We start from the raw sequence: 16,661 nt of genomic DNA, 5'->3' as shown, positions 1-16,661 counted from the left end.
TAGGAGCATCCATTATGATCTCAGACAGAAGCGTCAAGAAATGTGGGGAAAAACCACAACTGGTGGAAATGCAGAAATGTGTAAGAGAAAAAACTGTGAGGTCTCCAAAAGAGTCTAAATAATGTTGAGCATGCTCAAGGACTATATAATCTACTTGACTGCTCTGGTACAGCAGGGGTGTCACTCAAGGCCCGCGGGCCAGATCCGGCCACAGGGTGCTTAGACCTAGCCCGTGGAACCACCCTGGAAACATCGAAGGACTGGCCCATGGTGACTCTGCTAGCGAAAACGGAGCTCCATTTTAGTTGGCAGAGTGTGGCCCTCTCGACCTCCATTTTAGCTGGCAGAGTGCTCAGGCCATCACAGCTGAGGTGGGTTTCAGCAGGTTCTGACCAGTTCTGGAGAACTGGTAGTGGAAATTTTGAGTAATTCGGAGAACTGGTAAATACCACCTCTGACTGGCCCCACCCCCATCTATTCTCTGCCTCCCGAGTCCCAGCTGATCGGGAGGGAATGGGGATTTTGTAGTAACCTTCCCCTGGAGTGGAGTGGGAATGGAGATTTTACAGTATCCTTCCCGTGCTATGCCCACCAAGCCATGCCATGCCACGCCCACCAAGCCACGCCCACAGAACCAGTAGTAAAAAAATTGGAAACCCACCACTGCACCACAGGCACCCCAAACACGAGTGATGTTGAGCTGGCCATGCCCACCCTGGACACGCTCACCCGCCTCCCCCCCAAAGTGAAACACAATCCTGATGCAACCCTCAACGAAATCGAGTTTGACACCCCTGTGTTAGAGGGACAAAAAAGGCTGGGTGCAGAAATGCAATGGGAGATCTTGAATAGCAAAACTCTACCAGGCTATTCATTGCAGGTAGTCCTTGAGTTACAACCGGTCTCTTAGAACCCATTTCAAATTACAACCAATCCAAAAAAGGGGACTTATGATCCAGTTCTGAGGTTGCAATAGCCAGGCCCTTCCAAAATCATATGACTGAACTTTGGGTACTCAGAAACACTGCAGCATTTATGGCCATTTGCAATGTCCCAGAATCACGTGACTGTGTTTTATAACAATTTTGCAGAAAATCAGCACTTCCGGTTTTCGGCAAAACTGCCCATTGCAAAACATTGGTTAGCTTAATGATAGTGGTGTTCACTTAATGACTGCTACAAAAAAGCAGGTTTATTTTCAGACACTGCCAATCCCATTTCCTGCACAAAGACCAATGGAACAAACCTGGTTTGTGGCTGACCCTTTTATTACCATCAAGGTCATAATGGGCAGGCTCCATTCTGGTCATATGTCAATAGCAATGGCAATAGCACTTAGACTTATATATCGCTTCGCAGTGCTTTACAGCCCTCTCTAAGCGGTTTACAGAGTCAGCCTTTTGCCCCCAACAATCTGGGTCCTCATTTTACCGACCTCAGAAGGATGGAAGGCTGAGTCAACCTTGAGCCTGGTGAGATTCAATCTGCCAAATTGCAAGCAGTTGGCAGTCAGCAGAAATAGCCTGCAGTACTGCACTCTAACCACTGCACCACCACAGCTCCTACAAGAACTACCTACACAAGACAAATGTGTAGTTTTAGACCAGAATTATATACGTTATTATAGATAAATATGTATGTGAATTGTATAGATAGATATATGTAGGTATAGATGAGCCTTGGTGGCGCAGCAGACTAAAGCACTGTTAAGTAACACCAGCTGCCTGCAATTACTGCAAGTTCAAATCTCACCAGGCTCAAGGTTGACTCAGACTTCCATCCTTTCGAGGTAGGTAAAATGAGGACCCAGTTTGTGGGGGCAATAAGCTGATTTTATATATAAAAAAAGAACACTGCTTAAGGGGGGGTGGGCAAAAGCCCTACTAAGCAGGTATATACAAAAGTATGAAGGCTATTGCTTAACGCATTGTAAACCGCTCTGAGTCTCCGGAAAAGGGCAGCATATAAATCGAACCAATAAATAAATAAATAAATAAATAAATAAATAAATAAATAAATAAATAAATAAATAAATAAATAAATAAATGTATAGGAATAAGGTATAAAATTACTATTATTATACTATGTTTAAATAAAGTATAAGGTGTAAGGAATATATTATTATATTATCATTAGTATACTAGGTATTAATTTAAAGTGTTGGAAGATGCTTGGGACCAGTGATGTCATATCTATGTCCAATGTTTTTAATTTTGAACTACTAATAAAAAACTTAAAAAAAAAAAAAAAAGAACTACCTGAACTGTTATGGCAGTCTGATTAGTGATATCTCGCTTTGTATTCCTGATATTCACAGGTGGCTGACAAATGCTTCTCATGTTGCCACTTTTCTTAGAAGATTCAAGGTTTCCATTCAGAAACAAATGGAAGGCCACCCTGAGAGACAGCAGTGGTTATAATGCTGGCTAACTCACTGCTCACTGCCAGGAGTTCGATTCAGACCGGATCAAGGTTGACTCAGCCTTCCATCCTTCTGAGGTCGGTAAAATCTGAGGACCCAGATTGTTGGGGGCAATAGGCTGACTCTGTAAACAGCTTAGAGAGGGCTGCAAAGCACTGTGAAGCGGTATATAAGTCTAAGTGCTATTGCTACCTAGTTTGGTTATGAAACATCTGCAGGAAAACAATCAAGCTCAGAGAGCAGCAAGGACCCCTCATTTCAACCCTGAGCTACACATATTCTCCTTTATCGCTACCTCAAAGTCGATCACAGTTGGATTGTCCTTCATCGATTCCAGCCAATTGGTAAAGACGGTGTGCTCAGGAAAAGCTCCTTTCCTTTCCCAGGCAAGAGCTGCAGCAAACTGGGATCTTCCACCTTTGATGAAGGATACAGACTTCTCTGAGGATTGCAGAAATGAACCTGGAAGACAGATTTAAGGCCTGTGATTGGAGCAGCAACATAAGCAGGTAAAGTTAGTAGCAACCATCGGAAGTCGAAACAGAAAATATTTTGTCAAAGCCACTCTTGGAAACAAGGAAGAATTAAAGTAAAGCATCTTCGCCTAACAATGTCCTTTGCTGCATTTTTTTAAAGTGGATTTATCTATTGGTGCACCAAAAAAGGGAGGATATATTATGCCATCAAGCTTCTTCAACAGCCATACAGAAAACAGAAAAGGCCTTTCTCACCCCCCCCCAAGGTCCTCCAGAGGCCAGAAACAGTCTGTTTCCTGACTTCCAGTGGGCCCAGAAGGCCCGAAAATCAGCTGGCCAGCGTGTGCATGTACGTCGGAGCTGAGCTTGCGTGCCCACCAATATGGCTCCATGTGCCACCTGTGGCACGCATGCCATAGGTTCGCCATCATAGGCTTAGAGCAAGGGTGTCAAACTCAAGGCCCAGGGGCCAGATCCGGCCCATAGGGTGCTTAGATCTGGCCCGCACCGCACCCTAGAAGCAGTGAAGGACCAGCCCAGGGTGCCTCTGCCAGTGAAAATGTGGCCCTCCCGAGCTCCGCTTTTGCTAGCAGAGCGTTCAGGCCACCAGAAGTGCCCCGACATGAGTGACATCGAGCTGGTCACACCCACCCTGGCGAAGCCTACCCTAGCCCCGTGAGGTCAAACACAACCCTGATGCGGCTCTCAATGAAATAGAGTTTGACACCCCTGGTTTATAGAGTGCTATAAAGCACTCTGAAGCAATATATAAATGCTATTGCTAGTTTCAGTTATCTGTCCCTGAAGGATCACAGGAAATTAAAGGAGGCACATGAGTGTTTGAGTAAATCCTAGTGGTATTAACATTCTTATAATTTGTCATTGAAAGCTCTTGGATTGAAATTGGAACCCTATGTTCCCAAAAGGTCACGTTTTCCTTGATAATCACCTTCATGACGAGCAGACATTCTGTTGCTCGTACAGCTTGTTCTCACTTTCCTCCTTTTAAAACCGAAGATACGCCTGGTCGTTTCTGTCCGGATGCACTCTTGCGATTCTGCCTGTGTTAAACCTTAAGAGATGAAAGTTATTTCTAGAATATTTTAGCATTAAAAAAAATGAGCATTCCTGCTTTCTTCCCCCTCTTCCTCCTCCTCTCCCCCTTCATCTAAATTATATGCACTTGACATATAAGGAAGCGAGACTGAAAAATTAAAATGGCCATTCAATTTACAATAGGAAGAGCTGTAGACCGAAAGGACATATTCTTATTAATTATATCTGTACATGCAGCTTTTCTTAATTTGAGACTGCTTTACTTTTCTGTTTTGGTTGGATATTATTGTTCCAGTTTCCCATTTCTTACATAAGTCATCTAAGCAACTTTTAATAGAATTATTATTTTGGGTTTAATTAGTTGCTTGTAAATTGCTGCAAATGGCGCACATTCATTTTAATAAATTTTACTCTTACGTAGTGTATATTTTTAATGATGAAAAAGTAAGATGCATCATTTTATTCTTAGTGGTACATTAATAAGAAGCTTCTTGTGCCATTTGCTTTTCATCTGGATGCAGTGATTATTTTAATATAGTAAACGACAATAAAATAAACCAAGAAATGGAGATATTTCTTTGTGTTTATTTCTGCTCATCACAGGGGTGAAATCCAACAGGTTCTGACAGGTTCTGGAGAACTGGTAGTGGAAATTTTGAGTAGTTTGGAGAACCGGCAAATGCCATCTCTGGCTGGCCCCAGAGTGGGGTGGGAATGGAGATTTTTCAGTATCCTTCCCCTGCAATGCCCACCAAGCCACACCATGCCCACCAAGCCACACCACACCATGCCCACCAAGCCAAGCCAACAGAACTGATAGTAAAAAAATTGGATTTCACCACTGGCTCATCAGTTGGGTTTGGGGTCCTCATGTTCTCTAAGACTGGAGCATTTTTCTATCACAGTAGGATCACTCTGTGAGGCAGTCATGTAAACCTGATTTTTCAAGTGGTCTTTCTCACAGAGAAAGCTTCCAACAACACAGATGTTATCAATAAAGGAGAATATTTGTAGCTCAGGGTTGAAATGACAGATCCTTGGTGCTCTGTGACCTTGGTTGTTTTCTTGCAGATGTTTTATTATCCAACTAGCACTGATGATGTTACCTAATCCATGTAATGAAATGTCTGCAAGAAAACAGCAAGCTCAGAGACGACCAAGGACCCACTCACAGATGTTATCATTTCACATGCCTTCCATTTTTCTAAGCCTTGCATTCTCCCAAACTGGATATGTTTTTTAGTCTTTGGTGTAAATGTACATTTGGTTCCCTTCTCTTTTAATCCTCTCAGAATAACAGAGTTGGAAGGGACCTTAGAGGTCTTCTAATCCAATCCCCTGCTCACTAAAAAGACACAAGGAAAGAAAACGATGAATTACAGTGCTGCACAGTGAAAGGATAAGGCAACTTTTCCATTCCCAATATAGTTACTGGCCCAGTAATGGGTCCCCATCTTCTTTTGCTGAGGACCATATACCTGAATTTCTCAGCTCTTCAGCGCTGTACTGATAAAGGAGGTCATATCTGCCTCCCAGTGACCCAGAGGAATAGTAATGTGTGCCGAAATCATCAAATATCCGGCTGTAAAGGGGATAGTTGTACTCCAGGGGCAAGCTATTAAGCGCCTCTAAGAACACTTTTGACGGCTGCAAGTCTGATTCCTTCATTGTGAAGTTGGATACCGCTATCACTTTATGGATCCTAATAAAGTTGGACTCCTACAAATGAAGAAGAGAAAACGTGAATGTGATAATTAAATAATGATAATTATTTATTTATATAATTATTTAATGATAATTAAAATGTCTTTTCCTAGATCCATGATATCCAATGATCGGTTAATGATGATGGTTTTATCAAACCAAAATTAGAATCTCTTTATCACCTGTTACAGCCAACCAAATAAATAGCCTCGCCCCTGTTTTTTAAGACGAGTTTGTTAATGAGAAACTTGAAGTCAGCAATTTGTATCTAGGTAGCACATAGTCCTGGATCCATTTCTGTGGCCCCTAAATGCATGCTCACATGCACACATGCATACAAACCAGTGGTGGGTTGCCCCTGGTTCGCACCGGTTCTGTAGAACCGGTAGTAAAACCGGTGGGAGGCTCCGCCCACCGACCCCGACGTCATCAGAACGCTTCTGCGCATGCGCAGAAGAGCACATGCAAGCAAAGCAAGCGTGTGTGTGGCCCTGTTGCGAACTAGTAGTAAAGGTAAGTAGAACCCACCCCTGATACAAACATATGTCCACGTTATGTCTGGGGAAATACAATATATTTCTTTTATTTGATCAATTAAGTTCTAAAACAGATATATCAGGATGGCATCATGGGCTATCATGTTTTAAGCTATCCAGAAAATCCCCAGAAACGAAAAAAAGATGTGTACATATTAGCTGTGCTTCTACCTGTGACATCATTGCTATACTACTTGAAGTCTTTCAACATGAAATAAAATAAATAAATAAAATGGCACTCCAAGCTAGAGAAAAATTACCAGCTCCCTTTTAAATTCTCTGCTTCATTTAATGGTAGATTTTAATCTTTTTTAATCCTAAAGTTTTAAATAATATTTGCGCATGGACATTCAGTCCTCTTGTATAACTTATGTAGTTTTTTTTTATTAACACTTATTCAATTTGCAATTCTTGGCCACACTCCTGCATGAAATATGGATGCTGTTATTGTTGTTAATAATCTCTGCAGTAATAAAAGCAGTTCTTAAAACTGAAAACAGTATTAGAAATCATGCTCGTATTTGCCTTCCTTGGAAAAAGGAATATAGACTTTGAATGGAACAAATGCCATTAAGCATATTTGTTGAAAATAAACATTCTGGAAAGTAGTATGCATATGCTTTTAGCCACTGAGGAGTCATATCGTATTTGCACATATATAAATATTAAGACAAAGGCAGAAATGCTGTAGCATGTCCAGCATAGATAGACTTTACTGGAAGAAAAGTGAAAATTTTAATCAAAGGACTCTATCAAGTCCCTTAATTTCAAATGAGGCATCTATATACACATTGTCCTCGACTTACAACCACAATTGAGCCCAAACTTTCTGTTGTTAAGCAAGACAGTTGCTAAGTTGATTTTGCCCCATTTTACGATGTTTCTTGCCATAGTTATTAAGTGAACCCCTCTGAGATAATAATACAGATAGACCTCAACTTACAACTACAATTGAGTCCAAAACTGCAGGGCAGTGGTGCTATCAGAAAGTATGCATCTTTAAATTTTACAAGTGCTGTATTTTTCCACTGAAATGTCTGTCAAGGGTGTCAAACAGGCGGCCCGTGGGCCAGATGTGTCACACGCAGGCCGCACCCCACGCCAGTTCCGTGAATGCAAAAACATTACAATACGTCACGTGACATCAACGTGACGCAGCGAGTTTGACACCCGTGCTCTAAGATGATCAGTCTCTAGTGGGCATTGGTAATCGCTATACAAAAGGAGATCTGGCTTATTTGGCTACAAATCCAAAGGTGTCCTGCATTTGAGAAGCCAGATGTCACCAACCAGAACAGTGATGGCTAACCTTTTTGCCATCGTGTGCCAGGAAGGGGGGGTCGTGCGCATGCATACCCACACCCATAATTCACACCCATAACCCATAATTCAAACAGGCCATTTCTGCCTCCGGAGGGCCTCCGGGGGGGGGGAGGCCATTTTTGCCCTCCCCAAGGTCCTAGAAAGGCTCTAGAGCCTGGAGGAAGAGAAAAATGGGCCTTCCCCACCATCACCAGAGGCCCTCCGGAGGCAGGAAACAGCCTGTTTCCCCATTTCCAGCGGGCCCGGAAGGACTGAAAATCAGCTGACCGGCATGCGCATGCGCGCCGGAGCTGAGCTTGCATGCCCACTAATATGGCTACGCGTGCCATCTGTGGCACGCGTGCCATAGGTTTGCCATCACGGAACTAGAAAAGAGAAATGTTTCTCATTTTGAAATAGTTTAAATTCCTTTTTAAAACAGAAATGAATAACATGGATAAGAAAAATAATGGTTCTTTTCCCTCACCTTGTCAAGCGAGCTGAACAGCCTTTTTTTGCAATTTAAAAACAATCGGCATCGACATTTTGGGCACGCAATAACATTTGCCACTCCCGCCCAATGCAGAAAGCAATTCAATACAGAAATCTTTTCTGTGAGAGCAGGCTAATGAACAAGTGACTTTTCCTGGGGTCTCACATATTGGCTCCTGCAGATGGAATCAAAAGCTAGAATAAAAACAGCCATACCTTTCTCTTTGAAGCTTTTATTGCTTCCTTGAAGGAGGAAGAGGATGTGATGTGAACTTTTGTCTTCTTGGAGAACAGGAATGGGATTCCAGATCGGCTTCGGCCAGAGCCAGAGAAAGAACTACTTTGAGAAGTATGGCTTTCAAAGGGAATTAAATCATTGTAATATTCTGAAGCCACCTCATCTTCTTCATTCACTACCTATGGAGAGATATAAACCTGGTTTGACAAAGGACTGAATCAGTGGTGGGTTGCTACTGGTTCACCCCGGATTGGGCGAACCGGTAGCGGTGGTGGGAGGCTCTGCCCATGGATTGCCCTGGATTGGGCAAAACGGTAGCGACGGCAGCGGGATGCTCCACCCATGGATTGCCCCGGATCAGGCAAACCGGTAACGGTGGCAGCAGGAGGCTCTGTCCATGGATTGCCTCAAATCAGGCGAACTGGTAGCAGTGGTGGGAGGCTCCGCCCACCTGTCCAGACATCTCTGCACATGCACAAAAGTGTTGCGTGCGCACATGAGCACGCGTGCACCCATGAGCAAACCACTAGCGATGGGATTTGAATCCCACTACTGGACTGAATCTTATTTCTTAAAGGGCATTGACAGGAATGGATACTAGTCCCCATAGCTGGAATTTCTAATTCCCACAACTGCATTTTTTTAAAGTGCCTTTTGTGGAGAAATTTAGCTTTGGTCTTAAGGAAGAGGTGAGAAATGTGGAATGGTTAGAACACAGATTAACAGAGTTGGAAGGGACCTTGGAGGTCATCTAGTCCAACCCCCTGCTCAAGCAGGAGACCCTATACCAGTTCAGACAAATGGCTGTCCAGCTTCTTCTTGAAAGCCTCCAGCGATGGGGCACCCACCTACAGTATCTGAAGGGAAGCCATTCAGATGTTGAAGGTTGCCCAATTCTGAGAAATTATGACGTGTGAGGAGACACAGAACAGCTCCATCTTGACCTTGTTGTCCTTGAAAAGAGCAGTGATGGTTTTTGACAGACCACCACAACAATTCAGCAGTAAATATAAATCTCAGTTTCTTGATCTGGCCTACTTCAAAGAGCTGATACTTTTCATTACCTGCTTGTCTGCACACCACTCAAGCCAAGGCCGAGCCTGGCATGACTATAACCTCCTTTCTCTAGTTCCATTTTCTCTCCCTCCTTATAGACAACCCATTCCGTTTTTCCATTCTGTTTCCCAGAGGCTGCCAGTACAAGGGAGGATCTCTCGTGTTGAATGCCCCTCACCCATGATTTTTGAAAGACACAGCAGAGCGACACAAAGTAAGATGGAGAGCTACCATCCTCAGGTTTGGAAGTTGCCTGTAGCTGTTTGGATGCACACAGAAGAGCAAGACAGAGAGAAGACTTTGACTTCTTGGGCAAGAATTTGCTGTTCTTAATTTAGTAACAGATAAAAGATATCTGAAAACGCTATCTGAGTTTGCTAAGTTTATGTGCTCGATGCAAATTAAAAACAAGCAGAGTTTCCATTGCATTGTCACAGCTACTCTTTTAACCAGGTCCTACAGACGCTCCTGGACTCTTTTAACCAGATTCTGCAGACGCTCCTAGCACTCATATTGTAAAGCATTTGGGTATATATAAATATAATTTGTTGATGGGTAAAATCAGTGGTGAAATCCAAATTATTTGACTACCGGTTCTGTGGGTGTGGCTTGGTGGGCATGGTGTGGCTTGGTGGGCGTGGCTTGGTGGGCATGGCAGGGGAAGGATACTGCAAAATCGCCATTCCCTCCCCACTCCAGGGAAAGGATACTGTAAAATCTCCATTCCCACCCCACTCTGGGGCGAGCCAGAGGTGGTATTTGCCGGTTCTCTGAACTACTCAAAATTTCCACTGCCGGTTCTCCAGAACCTGCTGGATTTCACCCCATGCTTACAGCCAACACGCTTAATATCTTTTGATAGTTACCTGGAAGAAAACAGACTCTAAGTTTGCAGGAAGCCGATATGTTTTCCTCAAGTCGCTGGTCTTCACAAGTCTGCAGGTGCCTCCATTAAAAGAATTATGGAGAACTTCGCCTCGATGCATTCCTGCCAGAATATGATATCTAAGGGAAAACGATAGGAATTTTGCATCCAGTCATGGAAAGCACCCTGGATCAGTTCCTTAATTATTCATAGTAGGGGAGGGGTTTCTGCTCAAGCTGGTGTTTTGCTGAAGGATAAATAAAACCACATCCTTATATGGTAACAGAGCAAACAGGCCAAAAGCTGGTTCATTAAATTCATCAATAACTTAAATGATTCCTGGTGACCTCAGCAACTTGGATTACAATGCCTATCATACCTGACCATACTTGCCCCATTGTCCAAGGCTGATGGGAGCTGTAATCCAAAATACTGGGAAGGCATCAAGTTTGATAAAGCCAGGCTAGATCCTCCTTTTTTCCATGTTCTTATCTGTCTACGCTCTTTTCTAAATGTCTGTCTGTAATCTCTCTTCTTCCCTTCTCAGATAACTGGTTCTAAATGAAATTGAGCATCTTAATGTATAACTATGGAACAAAACAAATGATAACATTTGCAGCCATGTATGGATATGGAGGAACCCCAGATGATTTGCAAGGTCAAAAAAGCATGGAGCAGTATAATGGATGGCCTTTATTTAAACTAGTGTTAGTTGTGTTTCCTTTTCTTTTTCATAGTTTACGCCTTTAATTCCTTTGAATTATTGCTTTTTATTCCTCTTTCCCTTGAGTACTTTAAACATGACTTACCCGTGGCCCATTAGGCCCACACCAGGAATGCTCTCATGTTTTCGAGCACACACGGGTCGCACACGTGGACAGTTCCTTTCATCTGAATTATCTTCACAATCATTTTCTCCATTGCACTTTAACTTCTGGCTAATGCAGCGACCTTTTGCCAACAAGAGGAGGAGGAGGAGGAGGAGGAGGAGGAGGAGGAGGAGGAGGAGGAGGAGGAGGAGGAGGAGGAGGAGGAGAAGAAGAAGAAGAAGAAGAAGAAGAAGAAGAAGAAGAAGAAGAAGAAGAAGAAGAAGAAGAAGAAGAAGAAGAAGAAGGAGAAGAAGGAGAAGAAGAAGAAGAAGAAGAAGAAGAAGAAGAAGAAGAAGAAGAAGAAGAAGAAGAAGAAGAAGAAGAAGAAGAAGAAGAAGGAGGAGGAGGAGGAGGATGTTAGAAGCCATCGTTTTTTAAAGAAAAGCAGACCAACGACTCTGTAAGGAATGAATGCTTCCATGAAGGCTTATATTATTATGCAGGAAAGAAATATTCTACATTTATAGCCTTTTTGTTATTATTGGTTAGATCCAGAAAGCCAGTAAAATTGGGATAACTCCACAACTATCACTGAAAATATATAGAATGTTTGTGGGAGGGGGAGGGAACCAGTGGCGATATTCAGCCAGTTCTATCTGGTTCAGGCAAACCAGTAGCAGTGGCTGCGGGAGGCTCCGCCCACCCACCTGGACGTAATCACATCCCATTTATCCACGTTTTTGACGCTCTGCGAAAAACGCGCGCTCACATTTGCGAACCCGTAGCAAAGGTAAGTGAAAACCACCTCTGGAGGGAACCACAAAAACATATCATACTTCAAAGGAGGAGACCACAAATTGACAAGAGTGTCAAAGAATAAGAGAATTGCCCTCAGCTATGGCCAATAGAAGTTCCTTCTCTAGTGGAAGCTTCTCCACATCTGGAGGGCTTCCAGCTACTTCCAGACCCCAGCCCTTGGTATATATGCCCAAGGACTCTCTGGCTTAGCAGCATACGTAGGATACCGTGTCTTCCATGCCACCAAAGTTGATACATGATGTTAATGTACTAAGCAACATTTTTAAATTGCAGAGATGGTTTCTGATAGATGATTATCCAATGGTATTGTTATTACTATTAATTATTATTGTTGTTACTATTTACACTTAGTCTATAACAGGGGTCCTCAAACTTTTTAAACGGGGCCAATTCACAGTCCCTCAGACTGTTGGCTGGGTGTGCGTGGCTAGGTGGTCATGTGACTGGGTGGGCATGGCTAATTTAGCAGTCCATTAAACAATAAACACAAATTAAACTTTAATTTGTTATGCTCCTGGGGGTAGAAATCAGGTTAGTGAAGGGATATGGCTGTCTTGGGGTGTGTGTGTGAGGGACTTCTGTTTGTGTGTGTGTGTGTGTGTTAGATTGGCGCAGGGAAAAGAATACGCGAGCAGCGAGTTGTCCGTTCAGCACTTTATTTAGAGGGAAACAGAACAGCCGGCTCTGCTGCCGGGCTCGCCTTATAAAGGGAATCGGCAGGCAAGCCGGCCAATGACAGATCTTCAAATCTCCCACCGGTGGACTAGCCAATCCAGCGGGGACGCCCATATAAGGACATAACAGTGTGTGTGTGTGTGTTTTTCTCTCTCTCCCTCCTTTTCTCTCTCCCTCTCCCTCTCCCTCTCTCTGGAGCTGGGGAAGCCAAAAATGGGCCCGTTTTTGACCTCACCGGCCTCCAGAACCACTCTGCCACCCAAAAATGGGGCCGTTTTTGCCCTACTGAGGCTTCTGTGTGTCCCATTTTTTGCCTCCTTGGCCTCCAGGAGGTGGGTAGGTGGGGCAATATGGGCGGGGCAGCCTTGTGGTCCCATGCTGGCTGGATTAATGGCTTCAGCGGGCCGTATCTGGCCATGGGCCATAGTTTGAGGACCCCTGGTCTATAAGATACTTCTGACTGGATCTGATAGTTTTAAGATATTACCATATGTGCACTGATTCAAATAATGAGACTTTTTGTAATTGATGAGTTTAGATTTTCTCCATTTCTATGGAATTGTGCCTTAAATACGTTTCAGATCTATTGATACACCCCCAACTGTACCAATTGGCACATTATTACTTTCATTTTCATCATTCACTCCAGCTATATTTGAAGATCTTTACACTTATCTATTTTTTCTAGTTCTTTCCAATGAACCTTCTGTCTCCAGCAACTGCTGTTTATAAGTTATAATTCTTAGTAACAGTCCAATGAACCAATATGGTTAGTAGTTCCAAATACTCTGAATAATCTTATTATAGCCACATATCAAATGTTCTCCTGTTCTTTGTATAACCAGCATTTACTTTCTTGTCGGGTTTTCTGTTTCAGTTTTCATTACATTTGTTCATCACAATTGTTGTTGAACTGCTAAAATAAGGTCTTTCATTTTCTTGAATGTGTCTTTTAAAATAAACTACACTTTTATTATCTTTTTAAAAAGCGTATTATTTGTATTTATATTACCGTATTTTTCGGAGTATAAGGCGCACCTTTTTCCCCCAAAAAGAGGGTGAAAATCTGGGTGTGTCTTATACTCCGAATGTAGCCCCGCCCAGCTTCTCAAACGGAGGTTTCAGAGGCTGAAAAAAGCATCAGAAACGAAGCTTCAGAAAAAAAGCCCCTAAACAGAGCTTCGAGAAAAAAGCCCCCAAACAGAGCTTCAGAGGCTTTTTTTCTAAAGCTGTTTCAGAGGCTTTTTCAGAGGCAGAAAACAAAGTATTTTCTGAAACAGAGTTTCAGAAGTTTCAGAGTCAGAAACAAAAAGCAAAAAAAAAAAAAAAAAAGCAAGGCACAGAGCTCACAACCAAGGAACCTGTTGCTAAAATTCACCTCTGGGAACAGCTGACTGGGGATATTCCAGGAGGCTGATCCACCTGCCAATCAGCTTTTTTTCTTATTTTCCTCCCCAAAAACTAAGATGCATCTTATACTCCGGTGCGTCTTATACTCTGAAAAATACGGTATTTGTATTTTCAAGGCATCAAAATCATAAAAGGAATAGACTATTGAGTTACCATTTTCGCAATGGAATTTGTTGCCACAGTTTGTTTCCTCCATGTTGCAAAGTTTTGTGGGAAAACACGGTCGTGACTCCACCAAAAGTTCATTACATGGCTGACCTTTAAACTGAGCTAGTTGGGTAAAGGATCTGGTACGAAACTGAAAAACAGAAGGATAATAATTAAGTGAGACAGAGAGTGTTTCCTCCAAGTACTTTTACAGAAGGAAATGAAGCAGTTGGTAGCACCATACCCGCCTTGGCTGACCTCAAAATAAATAAATAAATCATAACAGGATTGGGCTTGATTAGTACTTGGATAAAAGGTCATGGGGCAGGAAACTTTACCTGGTTAAGGAGCTTATAGTCATGAATTGCCCTGACCATTCCATCTCTCCTAGAGACCAAAACGTTAGTCCAGATGATGGTGATTTGGAAAGGTGAATGAACATCTGAGATGGTTACTTCTCAAATAGGAGATTGCAAAATCTCCATTCCCTCCACACTCTGGGGCCAGCCAGAGGTGGTATTTGCCGGTTTTCCAAACTACTCAAAATTTCCACTACCGGTTCCTGAACTGCTCAAAATTTCCGCAACCAGTTCTCCAGAACCTGTCAGAACCTGCTGGATTTCACCCCTGCTGCAACCACTTAATTCCTAAGACAATGGGTACTTGCAAGACTGAACTGGATCAATAAAATACAACAATGGCTCTACTAACAGCATCTGTTCATTGGATCTACCACTTTTAGCTTTGGAGAGTCCGGTGGTTCAGCTTAATATTCATACCATGTTCTTATCTATGAAATTAGCAGTCACCTTCAAGTAAATATTGTTACCTGAATCTAAATAAAGAGTAATGGGGACAATACTCCTTTGAGATTTCTTTAATTGTCTGAGGAGGGCCCTTCAGAGTCTTGGGAGCTTTTGGGAAATGGATCTAAAAAACATTCCAGACAATGTGGTCTTGAAATGAGTTGGGCATTTGCTTGCCAAGTGGCCTATAGATCCAAAGGCCAACTCCTGATCAACAAAGGCTGAAACTATCTTTATTGAAATTGAATATAATGACAGAATCTTCCAAATCTGACTGTGCTATATTTCCTTCTCCTCCTCCTTTTTATACTCCACTAAATTAGGTAGGCATCTGCTGAGCTGCTTTCAGATGTTATCTCGCTCTTCTGAACTTAAACAAATACTGAGTTCCTTTTTGCCTAAGCAATGATTCCTGCATATCTCCCTCAAGATCAACCTCCTTACTCTCTACATCTATCTATATCTTTTCCAACTTAGACTTTACTTACTTGTTTTTTAACACATGGATCACATTCTGACCAGGGACCAAAGTCTCCAAGCCGGCAGTTGATTGGACACGTCTGCTGGTTACAGGCTCTGGATTCCTGGGTGGTGCAAATTTGTGCACAGAAGTTTTTTTGGTAATAATCATCCACTTCAATTTGCCTAGAATTAAAAAAAAAAAAAAGAAAGAAAAGCTTTGTGTTGACCAGAAGGATGTGTTAAGCCAAGGAAATTAAGATTCATGGATTCTACATGCTGAAAAGGACAAAGCATGACTATAGTTCAGGGTGCAGTTAGATGATCCAGAACATCAAGACACTGAAAAGCATTCAATCTTTAATATTTACCACGTGCAGATAGCAAAGTGCTTCAGTTCAACAAGGTTTTTTTGTTTTGTTTTTTTAATTTGATTTATATGCCACCCTTCTCCGGAGACTCAGGGCGGCTTACAATGCATTAAGCAATAGCCTTCATACTTTTGTATATTTATACAAAGTCAGCTTATTGCCCCCACAAACTGGGTCCTCAATTTACCCACCTTAGAAAGGATGGAAGGCTGAGTCGACCTTGAGCCTGGTAAGAATTGAACTCGCAGTAATTACAGGCAGCTGGATGTTAAATGCTGCCTTAGGAGGCATTAGCCTCCTATGCCACTCAGGCTCCAACCAGGCTCAGGTTCTGGTTATAGATGTGGAACAATAAATAATTGAGCTTCAAAGAATCACCACATATGTTTTGGGTTTGGGGACCTGACAACAGGCTTCTCCTTGGATGTGTTGTATTGCAATACCCATCTTTCTCAACTGAGATAAGTAGCTTTGATCCAACTTTTGAAGGCAATCAAGTAGGGAAGAGTCAAAGTTATATCCTTTTAAGATGATTGAATGATAATAATGTATCAGTTCTGCGATCATCATGATATTTCCCACTTACCTATATCTATTCTGAGTCCCATAATTACAGGTTTTTGAACAGCCAGACCAGGCAGTCCAGGGATAATGGTTGCAGTAGCATCCTTCGTTATTCTCAATTGCAGCCAGCAGTAAGATGAGGAACAGCCAATTATATGCTTTGTTCATGACTACCAGCCTGAAGAAGTCAATGAAGCCTACAAGTGCAGACAAATAAAGAACAGTTTGATATCTGTTTTAATACTGCGGCAGCTGAAGAACTAATGTACTGCAACATGCATTGCAAGGAGCTGCACTGCGTCCAGCTGTGATAACTGTGGAATGAAATCATAGTAAAACTGCTGACTCATTGAGCACAAGCATCAGGACAATTCCAAGGCACTAAAAGCATTTTTAGCCACAAAGGAGTTATCAAAGCACTCTAAATTTCTGAGAGGAAACCATCAGAGGGGGA

The 16,661-nt window shown here is 42.5% G+C and overlaps 1 protein-coding gene across 2 annotated transcripts in view; it reads right to left on the bottom strand.

Annotated features, from left to right (window-relative positions):
• Positions 1 to 16,400, bottom strand: part of LOC139311479 (complement component C6-like) — a 39,983-nt gene extending 23,583 nt beyond the window's left edge. For both annotated transcript variants that reach the window (XM_070935917.1, XM_070935918.1), the window contains exons 1-9: positions 16,230 to 16,400; positions 15,302 to 15,458; positions 14,014 to 14,158; positions 10,957 to 11,098; positions 10,149 to 10,287; positions 8,205 to 8,405; positions 5,433 to 5,673; positions 3,848 to 3,970; positions 2,718 to 2,884 (exon numbers count right to left, since the gene is read on the bottom strand). In XM_070935917.1, the coding sequence (XP_070792018.1) occupies positions 2,718 to 2,884; positions 3,848 to 3,970; positions 5,433 to 5,673; positions 8,205 to 8,405; positions 10,149 to 10,287; positions 10,957 to 11,098; positions 14,014 to 14,158; positions 15,302 to 15,458; positions 16,230 to 16,375 (1,461 nt within the window). In that variant the 5' untranslated portion in view covers positions 16,376 to 16,400. The remainder of the gene's footprint in view (positions 1 to 2,717; positions 2,885 to 3,847; positions 3,971 to 5,432; positions 5,674 to 8,204; positions 8,406 to 10,148; positions 10,288 to 10,956; positions 11,099 to 14,013; positions 14,159 to 15,301; positions 15,459 to 16,229) is intronic.
• Positions 16,401 to 16,661: the final 261 nt, after the last annotated feature.

Source organism: Pituophis catenifer, unplaced genomic scaffold (genome assembly GCF_029215685.1).
Source record: "Pituophis catenifer annectens isolate HBS135680 unplaced genomic scaffold, rPitCat1.0.hap2 SCAF_2, whole genome shotgun sequence".
Taxonomy (NCBI): domain Eukaryota; kingdom Metazoa; phylum Chordata; class Lepidosauria; order Squamata; family Colubridae; genus Pituophis; species Pituophis catenifer.
Note: the sequence above shows the minus strand (reverse complement) of the source record. Positions and strands in the feature narration are given on the sequence as shown.